A 26,122-nucleotide genomic window follows, 5' to 3' on the forward strand; every position below is an offset into this window, starting at 1 on the left:
TTGTTTGCAAAACACCCTATGCTCTTTATTTCCTTTGCAGTAGGGTAGATTTACAGTAATTACAGAGGGAAATAACCAAAGATTTCACATTTTGTGCCTCTCTTTGGACATTCCACAGCCTCAGGACTTGCTCACTCTTCACTTATGATTTTCGTGTGAACTTCCCGGCTCTTCACCCGCAGTTTGTTGACCTGGGACTCAGCAATGTCAGCCCTCTCCTCGGCCTCCTCCAGCTCGTGCTGGAGCTTGCGGAATTTAGATAGATTTGTGTTGGATTGTTCCTCCTGAGAATAAAAACAAAACTGTAAGAACCCATACTCTGCATCTTTCTAGACTCTGTAGACGGGAAGAAAGGGCTTGGCATCTGTAGATACACAGAATCTTGCCACGTGCTAGATTTTGCTTATCATTGAATTGAACTTCATGACTTTTGAGGGGCTTTATGCCTCATAAATAACAACACCCCTATTTTTTGCAGCAAAATGTAGTAAAGGATATATACCGCAAGTAGAGCAAAGAAAAAGTAAGGTCAGAAAGAGGCAGGAATATTGAAGTCAGGGTTGTTAAAGCTTGTTTTAAGATGATGACTGTTCACTTTGGCTTAGATTTTTTTAAATCATATTAAGGATAATTTTTTGTTTTTTAAAATAGAAGCAAATGTTGAATTTTATCATGTCATTTAGACGTAAGATTCTTACTTTTTCTCTTGCTTTGGATGTAATGATTCTATTGACAGAGTTCCAATTACTAGGTAACCATTACGTTGTAGGATTTAAGACTATGCAATCACTGACAGACAATTCTTTTAATAATGTACAAGTTTTACTACTTAATAATTTAATGTTTGCTCTAGCTACAGATATGAGCAAAACTGCCTTTGGTTTCTTTCTCCTCTTCTCTCTTGGACAGACTATGGTATGAGGGTTATGTGAGCTTCTGAACATGAATTGGGAAGCTTTCCATCTTTTCCCATGCTCTTGAACAGCTTACATACCTGGGGATTATCTGTTCCTTGAAATTTTGAAAGACCTATTTGGACCTGGGTCCATTTTCAGAAGTAATTCTGAACTAACTTAGTCAACTTGCTAATTCATATTCTTTTAGAAAAACCATCAGTTTCTTCAAGAATTCAACTTTATGGCCAAATTTATATTTAACGTCTTAAATAGTAACCCTCTGTGTGGGTGAATAACCTTTTTTATTTTTTTGTGACGGGCAGAGTGGACAGTGAGAGAGAGAGACAGAGAGAAAGGTCTTCCTTTTGCCATTGGTTCACCCTCCAATGGCCGCTGCGGCCGGCGCGCTGCAGCCAGCGCAGCACGCTGATCCGGTGGCAGGAGCCAGGTGCTTCTCCTGGTCTCCCATGGGGTGCAGGGCCCAAGTACTTGGGCCATCCTCCACTGCACTCCCTGGCCACAGCAGAGAGCTGGCCTGGAAGAGGGGCAACCGGGACAGAATCCGGCGCCTGGACTGGGATTAGAACCCGGTGTGCCGGCGCCGCTAGGCGGAGGATTAGCCTCGTGAGCCGCGGTGCCGGCCTGTTACCCTTCTGCTCATTGCTAATGCTGATAGTTTGTATTTTCCCTCACTTTTTCCTTTGTCAAGCTAGTTTCAGTTATGTTTATTAATTCCTCAGAAGTTATCAGATTTTGCTGAAATAATCAAATTAGAAAGTAAGATCCTCTAATTCATCAATTTCTTCCTCATCTTTTACGAGTACTTCCTCTTTCTGTTTTCTTGTTGTTAATATTTTTATAGTTTCTTGATTGGACTGTGAGTTTTTTCACTTTTAAACTTTTTGATCATTTTGAAAGCACTTAAAGCAATGAATTAGCCTCCAAGCACAGCTTTGACTACATTCTGTGGATTTTTAAAAGTAGTATCTTCTTTGTAATCTTACTTATGATTAATAATGACACAGTAATTATGCTTTCTACTTCTAATTTAGCCCAAGAATATTTAAGGAAGCTCATGTTTCCATATTTAAATAGGCAGGAATATTTGTTTATATTTTCTCATCATTTCACAGTTTCATTACCCTGTGGCTAGAAAATTCGGCCTGTGTCATTTCTGCTTTTCAATTCTTTGAGGTTTCTTTGTGGACTGCAAGTTAACTCTTAAACTATTAATATTACAAATGCTAGGTAATAAGCACAAAATTGTGCAAAAGTTTTTTAAAGACACAGTGTTCTATAAAGCAGCAGTTTATTTACCACAAGGGCTAGTGAATCTAATGATTTATTAGCTTTTCGTAACCCGAGGACTTCACTCTTCCCTTCCATCTTAAGGATACTTACAGCTTCCTCAGCTTGTCTCTTATAGGACTTCACTTTGGCCTGCAGTTTGTCTACCAAATCCTGAAGCCTGAGAATATTTTTCCGATCTTCTTCCGTCTGAAAGATTTTAAAAACCGTAAGGCCTTACTTCTAAAGTACATGACTGTTGATTGCGTCATTGCATGTAAATATTTCACACACATATGAAAGAGTGTTTAGCAGATAAAAACGTCTGCCCTACCTGGTAGGTGAGTTCCTTCACTCTCCTCTCGTGTTTGCGCAGACCTTTGACGGCCTCTACATTACGTTTTTGCTCACTCTCAACCTCTCCTTCCAGCTCACGCACCTACAGATAAATGGCCTCGTAAGAAATTGGATCCAGTAAGGCACTGGAAGCAGAAGGAAGCAGGCAAGTGTTGGGAGACCCACCCTGGCCTCCAGCTTCTGGATCTGCTTCTTGCCGCCCTTGAGTGCCAGCTGCTCGGCCTCGTCCAGGCGGAGCTGCAGGTCCTTGACCGTCTGCTCCATGTTCTTCTTCATGCGCTCCAGGTGGGCGCTGGTGTCCTGCTCCTTCTTCAGCTCCTCCGCCATCATGGCCGCCTACCCAGCAGTAAAACAGACTGAGTTAAGAGAGGGGAGAGAGCATGTCATGACCCAAGTCTGACCGCCCAGTGTGTTGCCCTGTGCTCACATCGGTGATGGCCTTCTTGGCCTTCTCCTCTGCGTTCCGGGCTTCCTGGACAATGTCCTCCATCTCTCCCTGCATTTGGGAGATGTCTGTCTCCAGCTTCTTCTTGGTGTTGATCAGGCTGGTGTTCTGGTTAAAAATAAGTTACATATAGTTTTTTAGCAAGTTGCCAAAATATCTAGTCATAACTGTTTCTTAAAAAAAAAAACTCAAAAATTTTCAAGTATGAGTAATATCCTTCAACATTAAATAAGTTTGTTGTGTAGTAAAAGTACATAAAACTATATGTTTTTGAAGAGTTAACATTTTCAAAGGCACAGCTTGTAAGTAGACCAAATAGCTGATAATTTTGTAACAGCTGTTTATCATTGAGACCATTCATAGGACTAAAATAATAACAGATGATTGTAATATTCCATTTCTCCAATACAAAAATGCCAGTGTTGATGATGAGGATCAAAAATTATAATAACACAATAGAATATTGGGCAGCCTTAAAATCTTGGAGGAAAGGATTCAGTAATAAACTTGCAAAATAAAATAGTGAAAGATTTCTGAACAATGTTATAAAAATTTGGTAGAAACGTGAACATGTCTGTCATATAAAAACTTCAGACTTCTGTATTCTGGGAAGATAAACATTTAGTACAGGGGAATTCTTGGCACTCATTTCCACCTGAGTATGGAGGAGCTGCACGCGTTCACTGGCATCCAGGAGCTCTTGTTCTGCGATTTTCCTGCTCCTCTCCGTCTGCTCCAGCGTGGCCCGCAGCTCCTCGATCTCAGCCTGCAGCAGGTTGGCTCTGCGCTCCACCATGGCCAGCTGCTCCTTCAGGTCCTCCTGGCCTCGGAGAGCATCGTCCAGGTGCAGCTGGGTGTCCTGTGGAGTGGACAGTCTTTGAGACACCGTGTTCTCAGGGCTGCCGCCCTCCCTCCATCCTGGGCACCTCTTGGACCGTTTACCTTGAGGATGCCCTGGGTGTTCCTGTAGTTCCTCAGGGCCTCGGCAGCCATGCGGTTGGCGTGGTTCAGCTGGATCTCCATCTCATTGAGGTCTCCCTCCATCTTCTTCTTGATCCTGATGGCGTCGTTCCTGCTCCTGATCTCCGCATCCAGCGTGCTCTGCATCGACTCCACCACCCTGATGTGGTTTCTCTTCAGCTGGTCAATTTCCTCGTCCTTCTCAGCAATTTTCCTGTCGATCTCAGACTTGACCTGGTTCAGTTCAAGCTGGATGCGCAGGATCTTCCCCTCTTCGTGTTCAAGAGACGCCTTCATGACAGTGAGAAGAGAGATTAATAGGGCAATGGAAGCATTCTGAAGTCTTTCTGCTCACCAATAATTTGGGACCGTATATCTTTTTATTCAGCCTATGCAGGTGGACACACTTCTCTCCTGAGTTTATTGGTTTTTTTCATGCACAATTGGACCAGTACCTCTGCTTCTTCTAAAGCAGCTTGCAGTTCAGTCTTCTCTTGTTCCACTTGCTTCTTTATCTTCTCAAGTTCATGGATACGTTTTCCTCCTTCTGCAATCTGCTCCGTGAGGTCAGAAATCTCCTCTGTTATAGAGAAAAACACAGGTGGGAATGTGGTCAAGCAGTTGGTGTCTGAGAAAGATTCCTCCAGGTCATGAAGAGTGCTGAGAGTGAAAGGCACTCACGCTGCAAGTTTTTGTTCTCCCGCTTCAGGGTTTCCAGCTGATCCAAGGATTCCTCATAGGCATTCTTCATCTTGAACAGCTCAGTGCCCAGCGAGCGGGCCTCCTTCTGGGAGGCCTCCAGTTCAGCATGAGTTTCCTCGTACTTCTGCTTCCATTCCGCCAGAATCTGAAACACCAAGAGTGGTTACCTGCAGTCAAGGACGGACGAGCATAGTGCAGAGCAGAGGCTGCCGCAGGAATTACCTTGTCGAAGTTCCTTTGCTTCTTGTCCAGCGCTGCGCAGGCAGCGTTTGTCCTCTCCACGTCCAGCATGAGGTCCTCCACCTCATTCTGCAGCCGCTGCTTCGTCTTCTCAAGGGAAGCGCATTTGGCGTTCACAGCTTCCACGTGTTCCTCTGCAGCCTGCAGCCGCTGGGCCAGCTTCTTCCTGGAAGTTTATAGATGTTTTTAGAGAGTGGTGACCCATAGCAAGAATTACAAGCTATTACTACATTGTATAGTACTGGAAACTTCATATTAATGCTATCCATCGATCGATCCATCCATCCATCCTGCAGTCATTCAAACATTCCATCTCTCCATCCATCCAGCGGTCCCATTCATACAGCTGTTTGTTCAACAAGTATTGATGGTATCTTTTTATAAGCCAGATACTGGTACTCAGAAGCTGGTAAAAAGTGAGAAATAAAGAGTAAGTAAGTTAAGTGTGTGACCTTACAGATATATAAGTGCAGTGAAGAAAAGTAAAATAGGTGAGTGCTGGGCAACTACTCTAGGTATTCAGAGAAGGATTCCCTGAGGAGGAAAAATTAGAGTCAAGATCTAAAAGAAGTCAGAAAATAAACTAGAGGGAAACCTTGAGAGAAGGTATTCCAGAAAAAGGAACACCAAGTGCAAAACCAGGAGAGAGTGATGAGCTTGGCGTGCTTCGCAAACAGCAACAAGGCTTCCAATTATCTGTGTGACTCATTTTACTATTCCTTAGATTTTAGGCTAGAAGGGCAAGGGACCATGCTGGCGTTATTCACATCTCCGTCTTAGAGCCTGATAGTGAATGGCAAATAGAAGTTAATTAATGAACATTTGTGGACCACTTCACTGAATCTGAATTGGTTGTGACTTTCTGATCAAATGTGCAAAGGCTTTGTGCTTTCTCACATCTGTGAACGTACTTGGCCTCCTCCAGCTCCTCCGTGCGCTGGATGGCGTCCGTCTCGTATTTGGTCCTCCACTGGGCAACCTCACTGTTGGCCTTGGACATTGCCCTCTGCAGCTCGGCCTTGGATTCCTGCTCCTCCTCGTACTGCTCCCGCAGCAGGTCACAGTCATGGCGGGAGGACTGCAGGGCGTGGGCCAGCGCATTCTTGGCCTGGGGAAATAGTTATGCCTACGTATTACTGGGCATTTAAATACTAAATCCTTAAGTTTCAAAACCCTTCCAATGTAAGTGAAATGGACTCCATTTAGAGTTGGCTGATGAAAAAAAAATCAGTCTAAGAATAATATATTACATATATTCATATAAATATATTCTACATAATTACTTTTATCTCTTCTTCAAGTTGCCTCTTCAATTCCTCAATCTGTTGAGTAAATGCTTGTTTGCCCCTTGATAACTGAGACACCAGAGCTTCTTTTTCATCAAGCTGGCGTGAGAATTCACCTGATAGAGAAGAGAAATGGCACCATCTTTGAAAGTGAAGAAAAAAATTCTGCAAGGCTATGATAGAAATCCATTTTAACCTTTATCCCCTCAATTTGAGTGCTCAGATGATTGAATTCTCTGTTGACATCTTCATGCTAAATACCAAATTTCTTATTTTTATGGAGGAACTTACATGTATATATGAGTGTAAAATCAGACTGAAGTTCTTTTTGCTTTTCTTATAACTAGTTCTTTCATAGTTATATGATATCGGGAAAAATCTGGTGAGGACTACCAAAGAAGGGAATTAAAATATCTAATTCTACAGAATTCTAGTTCTGTAAGACTTTTGAGAGGCTGGGCTATGTATTGCCCCATTTAGGAAGTTAGTTCAAGCTGAAGTAAATAAAAAGAAAACTGGTCTGAAGCAGGAGCCTGAGACCGCTGCTGGATGACCCCAAATGCCCACGTCCCCTCTGTGGGCAAACACTCAAGGCCTTTCTGGAACAGAGCTTGATCCCAAGCATCTGGGAGTTTTCCTCTCCAGCACTGTCCTCAAGTGACCTTGCAGACAGGGTGAGAGTTGGAGCCATTCAGTGAACCACACTTATTCCCAGCTGCTTTTGTTAGGCTCTTGCATCACCAAATCGTTTGTTCCTAACCACATCATCCCCACCGTCAGGGAATGTAGAGGAGGGCAGGATTACCGGACTCGGTCTGCAAGCGTCCCCTCTGGGTCGTCAGGTCGTTGATCAGCCGCTGCTGCTCCTCTTCCTTTGATTTGAGTTCACTCACTTGGTCCTCTAGAGTACGGCACATCTTCTCCAGGTTTCCCTAGGTGGGGGGGAAAGACAATGAAGTAAATGAAGACATTTCAAGATAATAATCTTTGCAGTGGCTATTACTGTATCCCCAAATGGAAAATAAAATATTAATTTTTGTATAAAATAAATTCTCTTATGGGTAATATGGTATATAAGAAATTGTTTCTATTTTATGAAAGCTAATCATGACAGGAAAATTTAGAGATGAGGTTCTAATTGTGAGATTTGGTGAGAACTGCAAGGTTTATTTACAGAAAACATGTTCAGAAATACTTCTTTGCTCTTATGTGTAATTAAACCTTGCCTGTTGGAAAATGGAAAATATTGGAGATCCGTGTTCTTCACCTGGAGACTGGGAGACTACAGATGACCCAGGCTCAAAAGCTGGTGCTATCATTTATTAGTGGTGTGATGGGGATGATGTGCAATGCCTCTTTGAATTTCTGCTTACTCATTTGTTAAATAGAAATAATAAAAATATTAATATCTTGCCTGCTTATCTCTCTCTGTTACTATGAATAGCAACTTAATAGGTTTAAATTGCTCTATGCCAACTGACATGTCTATAGTGGATTACTGCCATGTAGAAACAGTTTTCCAGAACCTGTAGTACCTTGGCTTTAGATACTGTTTCTACATTACTGGCCAGGTCGTCAATCTCCATCTTCATCTCGCTCTTCTCCTTCTCCAGCTTCTGCTTGACCCGCTGCAGGTTGTCAATCTGCTCCCCGAGCTCGGCCACGCTGTCTGCATGCTTCTTCCGCAGTGTGGCCGCTGTGGCTTCGTGCTGCAGGGTGGCCTCCTCCAGGTCCCTGCGCATTTTCTGGAACTCAGCCTCCCGCTTCTTGTTCATCTCGATCTGGGCAGACGTGGCCCCGCCGGCTTCTTCCAGCCGCTCGCTGATCTCCTCCAGTTCCCGGGAGAGGTCGGAGCGCTGCTTCTCTGCTTTGGCCCTGGAGGCCCGCTCTGCCTCGATTTCCTCCTCCAGCTCCTCAATGCGGGCCTGGGAACAGAGGAAAGCACACACTCAGCTTCTTTGTGTCACACCTGGGCCTCTGTGAGCTAGACTGATGAAAGCCATGTACTTACTTGCAATTCTTTGATCTTCTTCTGCAATTGAATGCCAAGGGCCTGTTCATCTTCAATCTTGCTTTGCAGATTGCTCATTTCAAACTCCTTCCTTTTAGACAAGTAGTGAAGGATAACAATTTAGTCCATATCCAGCCCTGGAGGCAAAACCATAAGCACATTTTCATACTTACTTTTTGAGCTTTTCATCAAGTTGCTGTTTCTCATTTTCAATGTCCATTATGGACTCCTGGGACAACTTCAAGTCCCCCTCAAGTTTCCTCTTAGCCCTTTCTAGGTCCATGCGAAGTTTCTTTTCTTGCTCCAAAGATCCTTCAAGCTAAAGGTAAATAGTGTTTAGTCAGAAGAATACCTACCTTCATTGAAAAGAAAATAAGTGTCCTGATAATGCTAGGCTTACGTCATCCACTTGCTGCTCTAGCTTGATTTTAGCCTTGGTCAGGGTGTTGACTTTGTCCTCCTCTGCCTGCAGGTCGTCCAGGGTCTGCTGGTGGGCCTCTTGGAGGGCCTTCTTCTCCTTGGTCAGCTTGGCGATGGTTTCATCCAGGCCTGCCATCTCTTCTGTGAGGTTTTTCACCTTAGGAAGTCAACATGTTTTGGATTAAATGTTACATTATGGTGGATTCAGTTCTGTGTTTTATTTCAGAATAAAAATGCCCACAAACTTCCGACATATGTGTTTTATACCTTGTTCTCTGTGGCATGCTTCTCCTTCTCGACCTTGGCCAGGGTCAGCTCAAGGTCATCGATGTCTTTCTTCAGCTCTGAACACTCATCCTCCAGTTTCCTCTTCTTGGCTGTCAGCTCCGCATTGATCTCTTCCTCGTCCTCCGCTCTCTCCGTCACCTCCTTGATCTTGGCCTCCAGCTGGATTTTGGTTTTGATCAGCTGGTCACACCTCTCCTCTGCATCAGCTAAGCCTTCAGCTTCCTTGATTTGAAAATAAAGTCAAAATTAAGAAGATAGAATGAAGTACTTTACAGTGATAACAGAGTTAGTTTCTGCAATAGATTCTTTGGATGTCTTTATTCATTTCCTTGTGTCTTCACAAACGTTGGTCTCATGGACCACCTGTGGTATACAACATATTTTCCATAATTGAGGAAGCCAAAATGTACTGGATGTTGTCCTGCTCCTTTAGAAGAGTCTGTTTTATAGTAGATATGAAAGCTGGTCTCCCCAAAGGCACCCTCAGTGAAGAAAGCAGTTAATGACACAAGTGATCACAGAAGTTAAGTCAGTGATAGTTTCATAAAGAATGTGTTATTTGAACTGAGCCTTGAGAAATGAGTAGGATTTCGATTTACAGAAACAAATTATTGGGGAAAGGAGAAGGAGTGATGTGGAAGAGGATTCCAGTGGGACAAATTCAAGATGGAGATGCTACAGAAGTATTTTTCTTTGTAGCACTGGAAGATGATCCTGATGCAAGTTGAGGCCTAAAGTAATTAAGAAAGTCCTGGTATCCAGCTCTTTCCAAATAAGAAGGTCAGGGCATGCAGAAGATGAGGACAACATTGAATATATTTTTTCAATTATCCTCCATATCAGCATTTTAATACATAAAAGAATAAAATGTGATATGTAGAACTACATAGTAAATACAGTGGCATTGGACAGATTCTTAGTAAGTTTATGGGGGCAACAGAAGAGAATTCAGTATAGATTTGAAGAGAGTAAGGGCAGAAAAATAGTTCATTTTCTTTCTGTAATTTAGAAGAAAGAATTATTACACTGTCCAAAGCTGACAGCAGAGTTCAATCTTAACAGAAAAAAATATGTGATTTTGTGATGAGTAAATTATAGCAGACCAATTCAATTTGACCCAAACGAAAGACAGCCTTAACATTACATTTCCAAGTTGATGGAAGGAGTTCTAAAATCATTGGTCTAGGACTGAGCAATGAGCAGAAGAGAGAACTGGGGGTGGGCAGAGCCACATAGGTGCTGACGCAGCAATCTGGGTGTGACATGATGGGCACTGACTGTGGAGATGAACTGGAAAGACAGAATCTGAGTTTTTGAGGTTAATAACCAACAATAATTCAATAAATTTTAAGGTAAAATACTGCTATTAGTCAGCTGTCCATATAATAATTTAAGACCCATGGACATGTAGGATAAGTTCAAGGAAGTTTAAGGAAAAAACAAAATCACTCAACTGCATGCCATCATCTCCTTAATATGTTATTTGCTATTGTTTCATGGTAAAAACCTTTTTAAGGACCATCTTCAAAGGGAAAATAAGACACATCCTATAGATTTATAATGTTGTGTAGAGTGGGAGATGACAGTTTTATTTCATTGCCCTGGTGTTGGTTGGAGGAAAGGGTTTTGGGGACAATGAAAGAATGTATGGACCTTTATTCGTACAATTGGAATGTCTTGATCTTCTCCAGTGGGTGTCTTCTAATCTGACTACCTACTCTACTCACTGCCCAAGGTGGACAGAATTCTGTCACTTGTGTCCTAATGCCCATGCAGATGCCCCAACTTACAGCCTGAACTTGCAGTTGCAGGTCATTTTTTTCCTTCAACAGTGTCACCATCTTTTCTTCCAGCTCCTTCCGTTTGGCCTCTGACTTGGCGAGCTCATCTTTGGTTTTCTGGAACTCCTCCTTCATGGTGGCCATCTCCTTCTCTGTCTCTGCGCTCTTGAGCAGGGGCTTGATCTTGAAGAACAGTTTCATCCAGGGCCAGTGCTTGACGTTCATGAAGGCGCGGATGTTGTACTGGATGCAGAAGATGGACTCCCTGGAATTTGATGCATGCAAGTTAGGTGTTGTGTGAGTGATGGAATTAGATGAAATGTTGGGAGTGAGAGCAGGAGGTTCTGCTGTTACCCTCATCTCCATCTGCTTTCAGATGTGCTAATGAAAGAATTTATATTTTGAGATAATGGTCAAGGACTTGCTGATCACTCATGTGTCTACATCACTGCTTCTCAAACTTTAGCAAGCATAACAATCACCTCAAGGGCTTGTTACAAGCACTGATTTCTGGACCTCCCCTTGAGAGACTGAGGTTCAGATGCTCTGAGGTAGGGCCTGGAAGTTTGTATTTTTAAGTTTTCAAGAGTTGCTGATGATACCGATCCAAGGAAAACTGCTATGCCTCAGTGCTTCTCAAACTTTCCTTCTAAGACACCACTAAGGTAGGAAAAATGGGAACATGACCTTGAGGGATGTCATGCATTAAATAAAAATACCCTCAGAATTTCTTTGAAAATCTCTGATTTTGTATTTTAATTTGTGTGAATTTTGCATTTCACTCTGTAATTGCATGTCCATTTTAATCTAAATAATTTTTAAAGATTAGTTACCCTCATATAAGAACAGTTGGTACTCAGATACATACATAGTTGGTCATTGACCAAAACTTATTATTTTAATGAAATAGTAATAGAAAACAGCACAATTATAAGTGCTAAAAATAAAATTTGTTTCATGTGAGTTGTTTATAAAAGATGACACATGCATATTTGTTGTTCATAAAAGCTGACATAACCATATTTGTGGGACTATGCAGGTGGCAACCTCAAATGCTTTTCTTTCTATGGGTCCTGATCGTTTGCTTCCTATAGTTTGAGATGCCTGACTCTAGTCTTCAAACTCTTCATTACATCAGATTAGATCCCCCCCAGAGAGCCATATACCAGAGGGGCATCATATTACCTCACTGCACAAGATAATTTTGCAGATAATTGCCCTTAATATTTTAAATCCTAATAGTTTGGTAACAGAATTGATCAGATGAAAGAAGTTGTTTCTTCATCCTCTATTGAACCACTTTTGAAAATCCTGAATGCTGTGTAGTTGAGCATCCCTTACTTAATGATCTATCATATTAGAACCAAGTGCTATGGCAGAAGTTTGCACACTCACTGGTGTGTGTTCCTCTTGTTAGACAGTAACTCTGCACTTTATCATGCTCAGGGTTTCTTTTGCCCAAACCTTCAGAATGCATTCCATGGTTATGACCCTTACCTTATGTTTTCTAATATACGCACAGCCCCATGTCATTGTAGGACTCTTATGCATTCCTTCTTACTTTGTTGTCCTTACCATAGCTGAATCTTAACTGCGTCACCTCAAATGTGTTTTTGAGGAAGGAAGATGTGAATGAGCACTGTGTTTTTGTACCTTCTCTCCACCATCTTCTGGTACTCCACTCTTGCCAGGAACCCTCTGCACATGGCCTGGGTTCTGGTGATCAGCTGGGCCAGCTTGTCATCTCGCATCTCCTCTAGGAGCCCCAGGAGACCAGCTTTGAAAAACACCTGTGCATGGGCAGTTGTAGATCGGAAACTTTGTATGAAGATCAAAGGGACAGGGACAGCATTAGGTGGGATGTGGAGAATCTTACCTTGGTGTGACCAAATTTGTACTGGGTGTGGTCAATGTCGATGGACCCAAGGAGCTTCTCAGAAGCCTTCTTGCTGTCAATGTACTGGCCTTCAGGGATCGCACTTGCATTCAGCACCTTGTATCTATAGTTTTTAAAAACTTGAGTTAGTGATGACACCAGCAGTAGCTAAACATTAAATGATCCATTTAAAAAAACAGAGACTGTATAAAATGTTGAACAATTCTCTGTTCACAGTGAGGATGATATTCACATAGATGCTCAAATGATGGGCTATTAATTGTTACTCCATGTCACTTTCCCTCCTAGTTGCAGCTTTCTTTTCTGCCTCAACAGAGCCGGAGCCTATTCTCAGAAAAAGATTTTATCATCTTATTCACATTAAGGTGTTAAAATGTGATGTATTGTCCTTGATAGGCCCATTTGCTTTTTAAGACATGGGATCCAAGAAAGCTACTTGTTATTGAGGAGTCTGGGAGCAGGTACATGTCAGGTATGGGGAACTGTGCTAATCTCCTAAAATCAGACTGAGGGATGCTTTGGATCTTGAGCGCTGTCAAGTCCTCCAGACCCAGCCATTTGTCCCTTCTGCTTTGTCTGTGATTGTCAAGATGGGCTCATCTTAGGAGGAGAAAAAGGACCAGAGGAGCTGAGATGGTAATATGTACCTTCTGTTTCTGGGAAAATAATGTGTAAGAAAAGAAGATGAAGATAGATGATACTGAAGAGAGTGGCAGAAAATGACTGGTCCCTTTGCATGCACAAGAGAGTTCCTAATTCAGTCTCTTATTAACTGTGTGATGTTGGACAAATGGTTGTCTCTCTGAGCCTTGCCTTATTCATCTACAAAATGAGGCCTTATAGTGCTTACTTGTGTTGGATTTTTGTGAGGATTAAGTGAGATAATCCAAACACATTAAGCACTCAAAAAGTGGTTCTCAAAATTATTGAAATTAATGAGCACATCAGTGAGACAGACCAAGAGCTTGGCAAATCTATTAAAAATTTTACACTGTACTGAAAATGTGATGTACTTTTAAGGGTGCTTTGAGACATAACTTTTTCCTATCTTGTGACAAATTAAAAATAGCAAATAGAGACATATTTCTCACTGAGTAGTCTCATTTGGATAAAATGCGTTCAAACCAAACTTTAAGATATGCCCTAATTAGGAGAATCTGACCTCTGCTTGAAGTCAGCATACAGGATTCTGCTTGGGAAGCCCTTCCTGCAGATGCGGATGCCCTCCAGCACCCCGTTGCACCGCAGCTGGTGCAGGACCAGTTCATGCTCCATGGCCCCTGAAAGAGAGAACGCACGTGCCACATTTCATGCAATACAGCAAGCACGCTGGGGCTCATGTGGCTATCAGAAGTGCCTTACCAGGAGTCTTAGTTTCATTGGGGATGATGCACCGTACAAAGTGGGGGTGAGTGCTCCTCAGGTTGGTCATCAGCTTGTTCAAATTCTCCTGTACAACCAGGAAAACTTGTTAGCTCAGGCTTCCAACATGGCTAAGAGTCGCTGGTGATGTCTGTGTCATCAGTGTCTACAGCAGAGATGTGTAAGCAGCATGGGCCGTTTTCATTGAAGGTAGCACCTTCAGTGCTCCCAAGCTGCCTGACATACGTTTCTGTTCAGTGTACACCAGCATCACCCTTCTTCCTGCCCTACTCCATGTCTACTCACATGCACCAACAGGGCCAATTCCATCACTACTAAATGCCACAGTTCTCTGATAAGAACATGGAAAGCTGGTTCTACATTTGGGCTTTTTCTCATAAATATAACATTCCCTTTCCAACTCTACCCACTTTTGGGGCATGAAGATTATCCATAAGGGAATCTATCTACCAGTTGCAATGGAGAATCTGGATTAAGAGCAAGGATACCATCTTGGGTTCATTGTAGGCTAGCTGCTGGATTTCCCTAGTCTGAATGCTGTTTCTCTGAGTATACATCACTACTCCTTTTTATGCCTTAACTTGATTATTAATGGTGCAGTAGTAACTTTTATAAAATTTCATATAAAATATTCATTGTTCAATTTCGCATGGCAGATGAGTTAATCATTTCTGAGCAATTGAAATCCTCCTTTACAAAGTGAGATCAACAGAAGTTTTTCACATCGGTCCTTTGCTAAACAACTCATGGATGGAAGGTCTTGTACTTTTAAAAGGGAATCTTGCAAGTAACTGGGGCATGCCAAAAATAGCTTCTTCCTTACCCTGAAAAGGGCAGACACTGTCTGGAAAGAAGAGCCCTTCTTCTTGCCACCTTTCTTGGCACCTCCACTGGCCTCTGGAGAAAAAAGAATCAAAGATGTTATTCAAATACAGTTTTGAATCAATAGGACTATTTCTTGCTTATTTGCTGATTTCTGTGCTCATCGAGTGCAGCATTTTTCCACCTGATGACCCCTCTGAGCTTTCTTTTTTCACTATGTTTGCATCATTTTTTCTGTGATTCCTTCTCCACTGGGAAATGAAATGAAAGTCATTCACTTCACTATACAGAAATCCATTCTCCAATATTAGGCCATCTGTAGACACACTGACTTCAAAAATCCACAGAAGCTAGTATTGAGAGAGAGAGAGAGGTTTGTCACTCTGTTGCCTTAAATAATGCCTTTCCCCCAATACTCAGTATCCAGGAGATTTGAAGGAAGAAGCAAAAATCATAGAAGACGAGGGTTTTCTTTGGTTCAGGGCTTGGCATTTCCTCCCTGACCCTTTGCAATAGGAATCCTGTCAGATGTGGGTGAACCACAAATTCATAATTATAATGTAGCCTGCCTACTTAGTACTTGAAGGAACAAGAAGTTTGGCCTGCAACCGTCCTCTTGCCATAGGCAGATCACGAGGCTCATTCCAACATCACATTTTGTACCTGGACTTTTGAGCATTACCTGCTTCAGCAGTTTGAGCTCCAGAGAAGAGGAAAGCTAGAGTTTTCAGTGAAGACTTCTGGTAGAGCCCGACCACGGTCTCGTTCAGGGGGTCCTTGTTCTTCTCCAGCCAGCCAGTGATGTTGTAGTCCACGACGCCCGCATAGTGGATCAGGGAGAAGTGGGCCTCCACCTTGCCTTTGACCACCTTGGGCTTCTGGAAGTTGGCAGACTTGCCCAGGTGCTGGTCATACAGCTTGTTCTTGAAGGAGGTGTCTGTGGCCTTGGGGAACATGCACTCCTCTTCCAGGATGGAGAAGATGCCCATCGGCTAGATTGAAGGCAATGCAGAACGCACGTGGGTCAATCTGGACTTCAGAGGGTGTGAGAAGAGGGTACTGAGTGGATGGAATAGGATACCTTCTCGATGAGCTCGATGCAGGCAGCCAGGTCCATCCCGAAGTCGATGAACGTCCACTCGATGCCTTCCTTCTTGTACTCCTCCTGCTCCAGCACGAACATGTGGTGGTTGAAAAACTGTTGCAGTTTCTCGTTGGTGAAGTTGATGCACAGCTGCTCCAGGCTGTTGAACTAAAAAGGTATTTGTGGTTACTTCTCCCTTAAGTAAATTGAGTTACAGGACTCAAACTTCAAAATACGTGTCCAACAGTCTTTAGATTATTGATTTTAGGTTGAAGTGACTCCTCCGAGATTAAAAGTGAAAAGTGTGAAGGCTTGAGGCATGTGGAAGCCAGTTTTCTCTGCTGCCATTTTGTAGAAGATTCTCAATTAATACTTCTTCCCTTCATTTGCTAAGTTTACTCATGTATTTTCCTGATTTCATACCTCTTCAACCTGTTTGGTCTCATTGTCTTCTATGTTTTCCAGAGGGGTGATAGCTTTTTATTGACTCATTTAATATCCTACTTGCAACTCATGAGAAACTGACTGGAAGAAGTCTATGAGAGTACTTCAAAAAGTTGGTGTTGGTGGGGGGGGGGGGTGGAATTAAAAGAAAAGTTTAGAGGCAGGTATTGTGGCACAGCAGGGTAGGCCACTGCTTGGGACACCTGCAGGGTGCTGGCTCAGGCCCAGGCAACCCCACTTCCTATCCAGCTTCCTGCCAATGCATCCTGGTGGCAGCAGATGATAGCCTGAGTGCTTGGTTCCTGGTTTTGGTCTGCCATAGCCCCAGCTGTTGTGGGAATTTGGGGAGTGACCCAGCAGATGGAAGCTCTCTCTTTGTCTCTTCCTCTTTGTTACTCTGCCTTTCAAATAAATGAATTATTTGATCTTTTAGAAAAATGCATATTATGATAAAACTATCCATCATGTGTTGCATGGAAGTCATGATGGTCAGCATTTCAAGTGAGCAGTAATTGTGACCTCTGGTCTTCTTTAATGTGAAATGGAAAAAAGTCAAGATTCTAAATATTACACACAGTATAACACAACCTATATATTTAAAAAGATTCTAAAATGTTAGCAATTACTAAAAATAGTAGAATAGTAATAAATAGTGGAATTATGTAGAATCTCTTTATGACTTTTCTACATTTTATGCAATGCCCAAGTTTTTCTCTTATACTCAGAGAAAAACAAATTTGTTAAATACTATAAGAAAAATGTATTTCCTGATGAAATATGAATTTTTATTTTATGATATCACATTAATCAGCATTCAAAGCTAATTGCATTTAAGAAGGTTAACTCTGCATTATGAACCTCCAGCTTTTATTATCTGCTGAGTGATTTCTCCACTGTGTATTTGGAGCATATTATATGCTGCACAGCTTTCCTTTGGTCTACCATGCCAACTTCAGTTTTCTCTGTGGGATTACCAGAGTTCTTCACGACACCAAGCCAGTTCATGACTACTTGGGAATCAAGTGGCAAGTTGAAGGACCCTCATCGCATGTACTGTTTCTCAAAGGAATGTTACTGCCATTACAATAAATGATTCATAGCTGCCAAGTCAATCTCTTTTAAGTCTTAACATAACTGTGACAGTGGCAAGAAAGGTCATACTATTCACAAATTCCTTCTTACTAATTTTTCCAGAATTAAAATTTTTTTCATCAACTAACTACCAACTCACATCAAAGATCTCAAAGCCTGCAATGTCCAAGACCCCGATGAAGTACTGCCTGGGCTGCTTGGTGTCCAGCTGCTGGTTGATGCGGGTGACCATCCACAGGAACATCTTCTCGTAGACGGCTTTGGCCAGAGCGCCCACTGCATTGGTGACCTTGAAAGACAAAAGACATGTCTCTTGTAGTTGTTTGAGGACCGTAAAAATGCTTTTGTCTCTGTAATGAATTTGAATTATGTACCCACCTGCTCTACAGTCTGGCCTTTGGTGACAAATTCATTGCCGACCTTGACCCTGGGGTAGCAGAGGGCTTTGAGCAGGTCAGCAGAATTCAGACCCTGGAGATAGGCTGCCTTGTCAGCAACTGAAAGGAAGTAATGATAGAACAATTTTATTGCCCAAGGAAAGATTACTTTAAGCTACATACAATTTGTGCAGGGTTTTGATTATGTTTTTGAGTATTCTTATCCGTTCTTCCCCTAAGTCCAAGATCTTAATTATGAGCTGTTTTCCCTAAAGAACTCCAGAAATTATAATTATAGAAAACATATACCTAATGTCCATGCTTCACATCATGTATTATTTAGGTATACGTTAAAACTGAATTCTTAAAAGTGAATTTATCTTCCCTAGGAAATCTCTTGAATTACAAGGTAAAAATGTGATTTTCAAACAAACAAACAAACAAACAAAAAATCAGGTGGATGACTTAGTTGGTACCTTCAGTGCCATCTGGCTCAGCTTGCTCCTCACGCTGCTTCTGCTTGAATTTCATGTTCCCATAATGCATCACAGCCCCCGTGAGTTTGTAAATGGAGACCTTTTCTTCATTAGTAAAGCCCAAAATATCAATGGCGCTCTGTCAATATAGCCAGCAGGATAATTGTTAGATTACAAAGTGCACTCACTTAGTATTAATAGTTCACACTCCCTTTCCTGAATTGTTGGATCTAACTGAAGAAACTACCAATACTAGTGGAGGGCAGGGAACCCCTCAGATGGAGTATAGGGAGTCTTGGTCAACCAAAGGCAGTAGAATTGTGCATGTTAATCTTCTTAAGATTCAAAGAGTAAACTTAGAACAGAGAACAAGGATAGTGACCCACGGAGTCTGTTGTCTTGAGAGTTGGTATGGATCTGATGCAAGGCGACTTTTTAAAAGGTTATGATAAATATTTAGAAAGACTAGTAATGCTAAATATTTAGAAGAGTAGTAAGGGACAGTAAAATGCTATAGGGACACATCTTAATCTTTTAGTTTGACTCCAGGGGCACATGCATACTTAGCATCTTTGACTCTTCCTTTGCTATTTCTTCTAGAGATTGCATATTCATCTGCTTGGATCATTGCTCTGACTTGACACACTAATTCTAATTTTCTTATGTTATACTTACATCTGTGGCCATCAGTTCTTCCTGATCATCAATGCTGGCCACACTGATCTCCCCTTGACTGACAAATGGGTAATCATATGGGTTCGTGGTAATCAGAAGCATTTCTAAGTACATGAAAAAGAGCAGGTGGGGTGATTAAGTAAATCTTGCTTATCTGTAGAATGCAATGCTATACGACCATTAGAAATAATGATGTGGAGTGTATCTGTTGAGATGGACAAAGTTATAATATATTATTCCTCAATATGAAAGTAGATTACAACAAAGCACTCAGCTATGATTTCAGTTCCATACATCTTATATATGCCTTGTATATGTTATGATACATGTATAAAAATTATGAGAATGATATTCATCCAAGTTCATGGTGATGATTTCATAGCAGTAGAAATCAGAGGTATTATTTTCAGTTTTTCTTTTGCTTTCTTATGAATTTTTATGATGAACACAAACTGTTACCAAACTTGCAAAACTACTTTTAAAAATAAAATAATGTATGAACTCAAAAAAATCAGCCATGGAATACTAGAATGATAGAGGTTGGGTCGGTATTTCTGCAAGGGAATCTCTTACCAATTAGTTCTGGTTTCTTGTTTGATGTAATCTGATAAAAAATATGATAGCTTCTTTCAGCCTTAAGCTGGAAAGTAACTCGAGACTTCTCTAACAGATCTGGAAGGGAACAAACATGAGAAGTGTAAAAATTTATGGGCATACAAATGTGATTTTTGGTTAGTTTTATTGGTCATAAGAAACAGAAATGATTTTCAAGGATATCTGAGCACTTACATGTTTCAATATCAGCAGAAGCCAGTTTTCCTGTAGTTCCAAAGTGGATTCTGATGAATTTACCCTTGAAAAGAAAACTAATGTTACTACCTTGTGCTTCAATAACATCAAAACTTTGAGAAACTTGAAACATTAATGCTGTCGTATTAAACCAATCTGCAGATTATTTGTAGCAGGTAGAGAAATATGTATTTTAGCTTTGATTTAGAAATTGTGAGGTGATGATCTTGGTTTAATTATGTGATAATGTATATATTCATCAGAACTTCACATTATGCCCCCATAGTCATATACAATTACTTTTAATTAAAAATAGATTTTAAAAATTGTGAATAATTGTAGATAAGGACAGAGATGAGAGAAGTCAGGAAAAGGGCCACATACATATCTCTCAGCACAGGGCTTTGATGTGTGTTATTACATGCTCAGAGGAAAAGAACCATAATGTAATATAATGTGAATGCAAAAGATCCAGAGAATGTGTTCATAAAATGCCATAAATTTTGACCAGTCAACAGTGTCTGTCCTGGTGTCCAAGAGACTTACAAAGCGAGACGAGTTGTCATTCCTCACGGTCTTGGCGTTGCCAAAGGCCTCCAGGAGGGGGTTGGCACTGATGATCTGATCTTCCAGCGTCCCCTGCAAAGGCAAGAGCAGCACTTCATCTGGGACCCTGGAATTTCTTACCCTACAGCCTCAACTGGACCTGGCTTTTACCCTCGGCAATCACACTCACCTGCATCTTGCCAGAGGTAGCCTCCTCCTTCTTCTTGTCCCCAGTAACTGCAATTGTTGCAAAGTACTGGATGACACGCTTCGTGTTCACAGTCTTCCCTGCACCAGATTCTCCGCTGTCAAAATAAAACTAAATCAGATGAGGTCCCAAAGGCAGCAGTGGTCACAACCATGGAAAGAAAGTGTAAAATCTACTTACGTAATAAGGATCGACTGGTTCTCCCTATCTACAAAAGAGAAATTATGGGCACTTAATACCATGTCCTTATATAATTGTAAATGGCAACTAAAGTAAAATGGAATGAACCTCACAATAGTTTCAAACTGAGCTTTGCAATCCTTAGGGCTTGGTGAGTCCTAGACCCATCACTTTCCCATAACCTTCTCTCCTACTTCTCACTGTTCCTCCCAGGTGTAGTATACAGGCACCCATTTAAACACAACATCACCACTTTCATCTGGTTTTACATTCCACTCTACCAAGAAATGTTTCGTTCATTTGATGAAGAGATTCTATGGTGAAAGGAAATGTTTGAAGCCATAGTATGAATGATGATCACATGGCTGTATTTTCCTGAAGCACCAGGCTTCTTTTTTTTTCTTTTAATAAGTATTTATTAAATAAATACTGTAAGTAGACTTGGCTCTTCAGCTGGGTTTGGATGACAATTTCAGGTAGTGTCATATTTATCTTGGGTGCAAAAGATAATGAAAAGAGGGCATTCGAGATATTAATGTGTTAGAAGGAGTAAGTATAGTAAAGGTGGTAGCTTTGGAAGTACTCATGGCTGTAGTCATACTTTTAGGGAAAGGTAGAAGTTCCTTTTGATGAAGAGGACTCCTCTAAGCCCTCTCCCAAGGTGCCACAAGTACCTTAGATTGTTCTACCCGAGACAATGTGGTGGGAAGCAGATTCGTGGCATAATTATCTTAAAACCACATAGACCTGAGAGTCTGGAGCCCACTCAGATTGGTTCTGGGCAAAGAACAATGACTTCTGTGCCATCCTTAGTACAAATTTTCATTACCCATAATTTATGAGATTCAGGATAAAACCACAAAGGCCAATTCCATTCTCCTTTCTACTCATCCTCCTCTCCCACCTCCAGCCCTACCTCTTCTTCTTCCTCCTCCTCCTCCTTTTCTTTGCTTTGTAGTAATGTGCTCAGTTCATATGTGTGATTGTATATGATCATGAATGCATATATATATACAGATTTTTTTTGCCTTTTTGCTCAAATTTATTTGAGTTTCCAAGTCATCCAAAAGTAAGTGATCTAACTCTAGCCAATGTCCATTGACTTTTGAAAGGTTGTAAAATCACCAGCAACTGGTTGGATAATGCAGATTATCCTCTCTCAACCTTCTCCCTCCCACCTACATCAGCCTCAGCTAAAAAGGATTATCTCAAAATGGTGTGTGGAGGTTGGTTAGAGTCTCTTTCTCTTATGGTTCTGCTGAAAAAAAAAAAAAAAGATTATACACATAATGCATTCAACACACTCACCAGTCAGCATGAACTGGTAGGCATTGTCAGAGATGGAGAAGATGTGGGGCGGGGCCTCCTGGCGCTTTTTGCCTCGGTAGGCCGTCACCACCTCGGGGTTGTACACCGGCAGCCACTTGTAGGGGTTGACAGTGACACAGAAGAGGCCCGAGTAGGTCTAGGCAAGAGAAAAATAAAAAAGTTATCCAAATGGCTCTCCTGTTATTTGTGCAATCACTTATTAATTGAATTTTAGCAAAAAAGAACACTGATTTTTTTTAACATTTCTTCAAGGCATCAGCATGGAAACTAATAGGAAGATACAATGATGAGGTAGCAAAACTCTTGAGGGAAGGGACCACAATTTAGATTTCTCACTGGGGGCTTGTCACAGTGAGTTTCACAAAGCAAGAGCTCCAAAAGACTTTTATTTTAAAAATGTGTACTATGAGACTTTCTTATGTTTTGAAGAAAACGGGCATGTGTTTCTTCTGAGGTATTAAGATAATTCAAGTATATGGGGATGTAAATATGGACATAAGCTAAGTACCCAACAATAGAAGAATGGTTAGGTGAATGGTGGTAAATATTCTTAATGCAGCATGATGCAGAAATTTTAAGAAGTAAACATAGAAATTTGCAGCAACACTTGGAAAATGTTTGCAAAATATTTCTGAGTTATAAAGAAGCAGAGCAAAAATCATGTAGATACATTATGATTACAATAGAAGGATTTCAAAAATCTTTGCCAGCTGGTCCAAGACAGAGACCAAGCAACTAGAATGGAAGCCAGCCATAACCACCAAGTACACCTGCATAGATATAGCACACTGAATATCAGCACTGGTTAAACAATGCAAAAATATGAATAAATAATAATAATAATAAATACAATTCACAAATGCTGATTGAGTGTCTATTGTTCCTGGCTTCTGGAAGGCCTTAGAAAACATCAATGAGAGGACGTCCCTTGAGGAACTCCCAGTAGGAGAAAGTCATGTAAATGAATGACCAAGGAAAAACATGGCCAGTGTTGTTGGAGGGATGGATGCAATGGAACAGAATTCAGCTCTGTCTGGAGAAGTTGGAAAGGTTTCACCAAAGAGGTAGCATTCCAGATAGAAGGAGTCAAAGCATCAAGATACTAATTGCTGCTATTTTGGGGAGGTGAAGATAAGGTCTTTGAAAAAATCATTTTCTAAGTGTTAAAACATAATTTAACCTTATCCATCTGGATGATCCAGCAGCTGGAATCAGGACAAATAGATAGGCACATGATTGAGATAATAAGCAGTGACTGCTCAAATGTCTGTTCAAGGGATCTGTGACAAACCCAGTCCACCTGGACAATAATGACCTTCCCTATCTTTTAATGAGAAGACGAGAATGAAGTTCTGGCTGTGGCTGTGCCTTACAATAGCGATAATGAACCTTTTCACTAGTTACACAACTAGTTACACCCATCTATGCTGTAGTGGAAGCAGTGGGCTAGTGGGGTACATGGTGATGACAAAGACTGCTTGGCAGAGACACTCACGTAGATCATCCAGGCTGCATAACGCTCTTTGAGGTTGTACAGCACAGCAGGCTCGTGCAGGTGAGTCATCATGGCCATGTCCTCGATCTTGTCGTATTTGGGAGGGTTCATGGGGAACACCTGATCATCCTTCACGGTGAGAGTCTGGTAAACAGGAAGCATAACCACTTACATTGATTGAGTGACACAACAACAAGCAATCAGTAAAATGTGACAGACTCCTGGGATGCTACTCACCGCTCCCGCTTCAGTCTTCACCGTCACTTTCCCTGCTTCTCTGCTCTGGATAGTCCCTTTGACAAAGGATTCCTTGGGCTCTGCCACAAAGACCGATGTCTTGGCATCAAAGGGCCTATTCTGGGCCTCAATGCGCTCCTTTTCAGACTTTCGGAGGTAAGGAGCAGCCTCCCCAAAAACAGCCATTTCTGAGTCCGCACTCATGGCTGCTGAGCTCACAGGTCCTAAAGGAGATAAAAGATTTCACGCTATAGAATTTGGATAGCCAAGTACACCGATCGATCTTTACGTTGATTATATTTCAAGGGCCTGGTTGGAAATTCCACTAGGCCTGCTCTTCATCATGCTATAGTTACTGAAACAAACATCATCACAAAAACTCAAATGCATCAGGTTGGTACTGTGTGCCTAATTCTGTATTCAAGCCTCAACATCCATCTTCTTTCATTCTTGCATTCTATTCAGGAAAACTGAGTGATAGTGTCAGTGCTGCTGCCTAGTTGCCTGTGACCTTGGCTGAGTCACTTGATCTTTCTGCATTTCATTGTCTCCATCTTTAGAATAAGGATTATAATATCTGTCTTTCTTCATTCACAGCCCATAAGATATTGTGAAGATACTTATAAAAAGAAGTTAAAAGCATGACTGAGAACATAGTAATTTGAAATAGTTCAGGCTGTCATTTACATATAAAATGTCATTAGAATGTCAGACTATTCCTGTCTTTCAGTGTAATGTAAGAGAATTTTATCTCCTCCTTCAGATGTGCAGCCAGATTTGCTCGAATTCAGTGGTTCTGGAGGATTATAATTTTGTTTACTTTCTTTTTTCTGCTTAGCTGGGTTCCTGGTAAGTTTCTCTAGCATAATTTCTTTGCATATTAAATCCAGTTTATTGGTTTAAGCCTGTTAAACCATTGTAGGAGAAAACCACAGCAAACCTTATCTTCATTCTTCTACACTGAAGGCTCCCCTTGCTATTCCAAATTTCCCCCTGAAAAAGGCAGGCTCTAGTTGCTCCATTCTTGTTATCTCAGATTGCCAGTAGTATCAGTAGAATGAAAGGCTTGGCAAAGAATGCCACTGCAATCATTACATGATCACATTACTTTAAACTCATTCTAATCAGCTATGGCAGCCTCTCTCCTTAGAAATGCCATGTGGAGTAGTAAGGCAGGTTAATACCTTCATTATACATACAACAAAAATTCCACAGTGTCTCTGTTTCATGCAGCACTCCTTTCAGAAATTTAAAAGAGGAATTGTCCCAAGCACTTCCTTTCTTATTTGTTGGGTATCATGTTTACTGAGTCCCCAACAGCAGGATACTTTTATTAAAAATCAAATTTGGGATTTTCCACAAGAGAATCTGAGTGCAGATTTTTTTTCCCTGCAGAGACAAATTAATACTCTATTAAAAAGACTTCTCATGCTCCAGTGTCACTCCAGCACTGGTTGAGTAATAATGAGGGTGTGTGCCTTGTTTGTACTGAGACAGGCTCTTTCTCCAAGGTTGCTCAGTGACATAAATCCAGCCAGGAGGCTCTCAGGTGCACCTCCAGGGACTGATTAGCCCATGTCTTACCTCGTTAGCAAGTGAGAAGGTATAGCCTGGAAGTGAGGTGGTTCTGTAAAAGAAAAGGGAAAAGCAATTAGTTAACCAAAAAGAGATTTAAAAAAAAAATCCCATGTGGAGCATTACTTGCTATTGTAAGCAGAAGGCAACAGAATTGTTAGATGAAAAGATGCAGTCCCAGACAGGGCAGTACCAGAGCTAGCAGCTGCAGCAGACACGGGGAGATGTGGCCAGTATCCCTCTTGAAAGACCCGTCCTGCTCCCACTTACCTTGGAGCTTTTTAAAGCAGGACGAGTCAGCCTCATTCCAAGGGCTCTTTTATATGGATAGTTATGGAAACAATGCAGCTGCCTCTTCTTTCTTAAGTCAAAAGGAATTGTTTGGCAAAAAACCCCTTGGCAATCTAGCGTCTCCGCATAATTCTCATTCATATTAAGAATGGTTGGATATAATTAGACATAGTTTTCTTATTGAGTATGTGGGTAAATCTCCTATGGATAATTTGAGAAGATGATCTGAAAGGAAGATTCAGGCTGGTGGATAAAGGCAGTGACAGGGCAGCCAAGATACCTGGCTTCCCTCTGGACTTCGTTCTGGCCTTGCTGTGCATACCACTCACACTGGCATTGCGTCATTTTTGCATATTTCACGTATTAAATGATATAAATAAAAATACAAATATTTATTTTAATTTTCACTTGTTGATCCTTTCTTTCCAGCTCTGCCAAATCAAGCTACGTGTTTCAACACTTTAAAAAGGGAGAAAGTCCTCTCTTGGTTGTTCCAGCATTCTTGTAGCTTCAGAATTTGCATGCTGTTCATCTTCTTGCTTCTCCCCA

General features: G+C 41.4%; 1 protein-coding gene across 2 annotated transcripts; it reads right to left on the reverse strand.

The window, feature by feature from the left end:
- LOC100008687 (myosin-2) lies at positions 1-25,905 on the reverse strand. Of its 2 annotated transcripts, none has more exons than XM_070061387.2 (40): positions 25,553-25,905; positions 25,292-25,334; positions 23,708-23,931; positions 23,471-23,614; positions 21,955-22,111; positions 20,647-20,674; positions 20,449-20,563; positions 20,259-20,351; positions 19,713-19,776; positions 19,497-19,595; positions 18,924-19,027; positions 18,249-18,387; positions 17,774-17,892; positions 17,535-17,684; positions 15,857-16,027; positions 15,458-15,767; positions 14,777-14,850; positions 13,933-14,020; positions 13,733-13,850; positions 12,550-12,673; positions 12,327-12,463; positions 10,683-10,938; positions 8,872-9,114; positions 8,585-8,761; positions 8,358-8,503; positions 8,185-8,275; positions 7,709-8,098; positions 6,979-7,105; positions 6,171-6,289; positions 5,799-5,995; positions 4,870-5,053; positions 4,627-4,792; positions 4,401-4,525; positions 3,928-4,236; positions 3,641-3,844; positions 2,968-3,093; positions 2,706-2,876; positions 2,518-2,622; positions 2,298-2,393; positions 1-284 (listed from the first exon to the last, which is right to left on the reverse strand). In XM_070061387.2, the coding sequence occupies exons 3-40, from the start codon at positions 23,909-23,911 to the stop codon at positions 132-134; spliced, it is 5,823 nt and encodes a 1,940-aa protein (XP_069917488.1). In that variant the 5' UTR covers positions 23,912-23,931; positions 25,292-25,334; positions 25,553-25,905; the 3' UTR covers positions 1-131. The 2 variants fall into 2 exon arrangements, with proteins under 2 accessions (XP_069917488.1, XP_008268945.1); XM_008270723.5 differs by having other exon boundaries at positions 25,476-25,575.
- Positions 25,906-26,122: the final 217 nt, after the last annotated feature.

The sequence above is a fragment of the Oryctolagus cuniculus genome, chromosome 17 (assembly GCF_051225735.1).
Source record: "Oryctolagus cuniculus isolate XC-2025 breed Fujian yellow rabbit chromosome 17, ASM5122573v1, whole genome shotgun sequence".
Classification (NCBI taxonomy): domain Eukaryota; kingdom Metazoa; phylum Chordata; class Mammalia; order Lagomorpha; family Leporidae; genus Oryctolagus; species Oryctolagus cuniculus.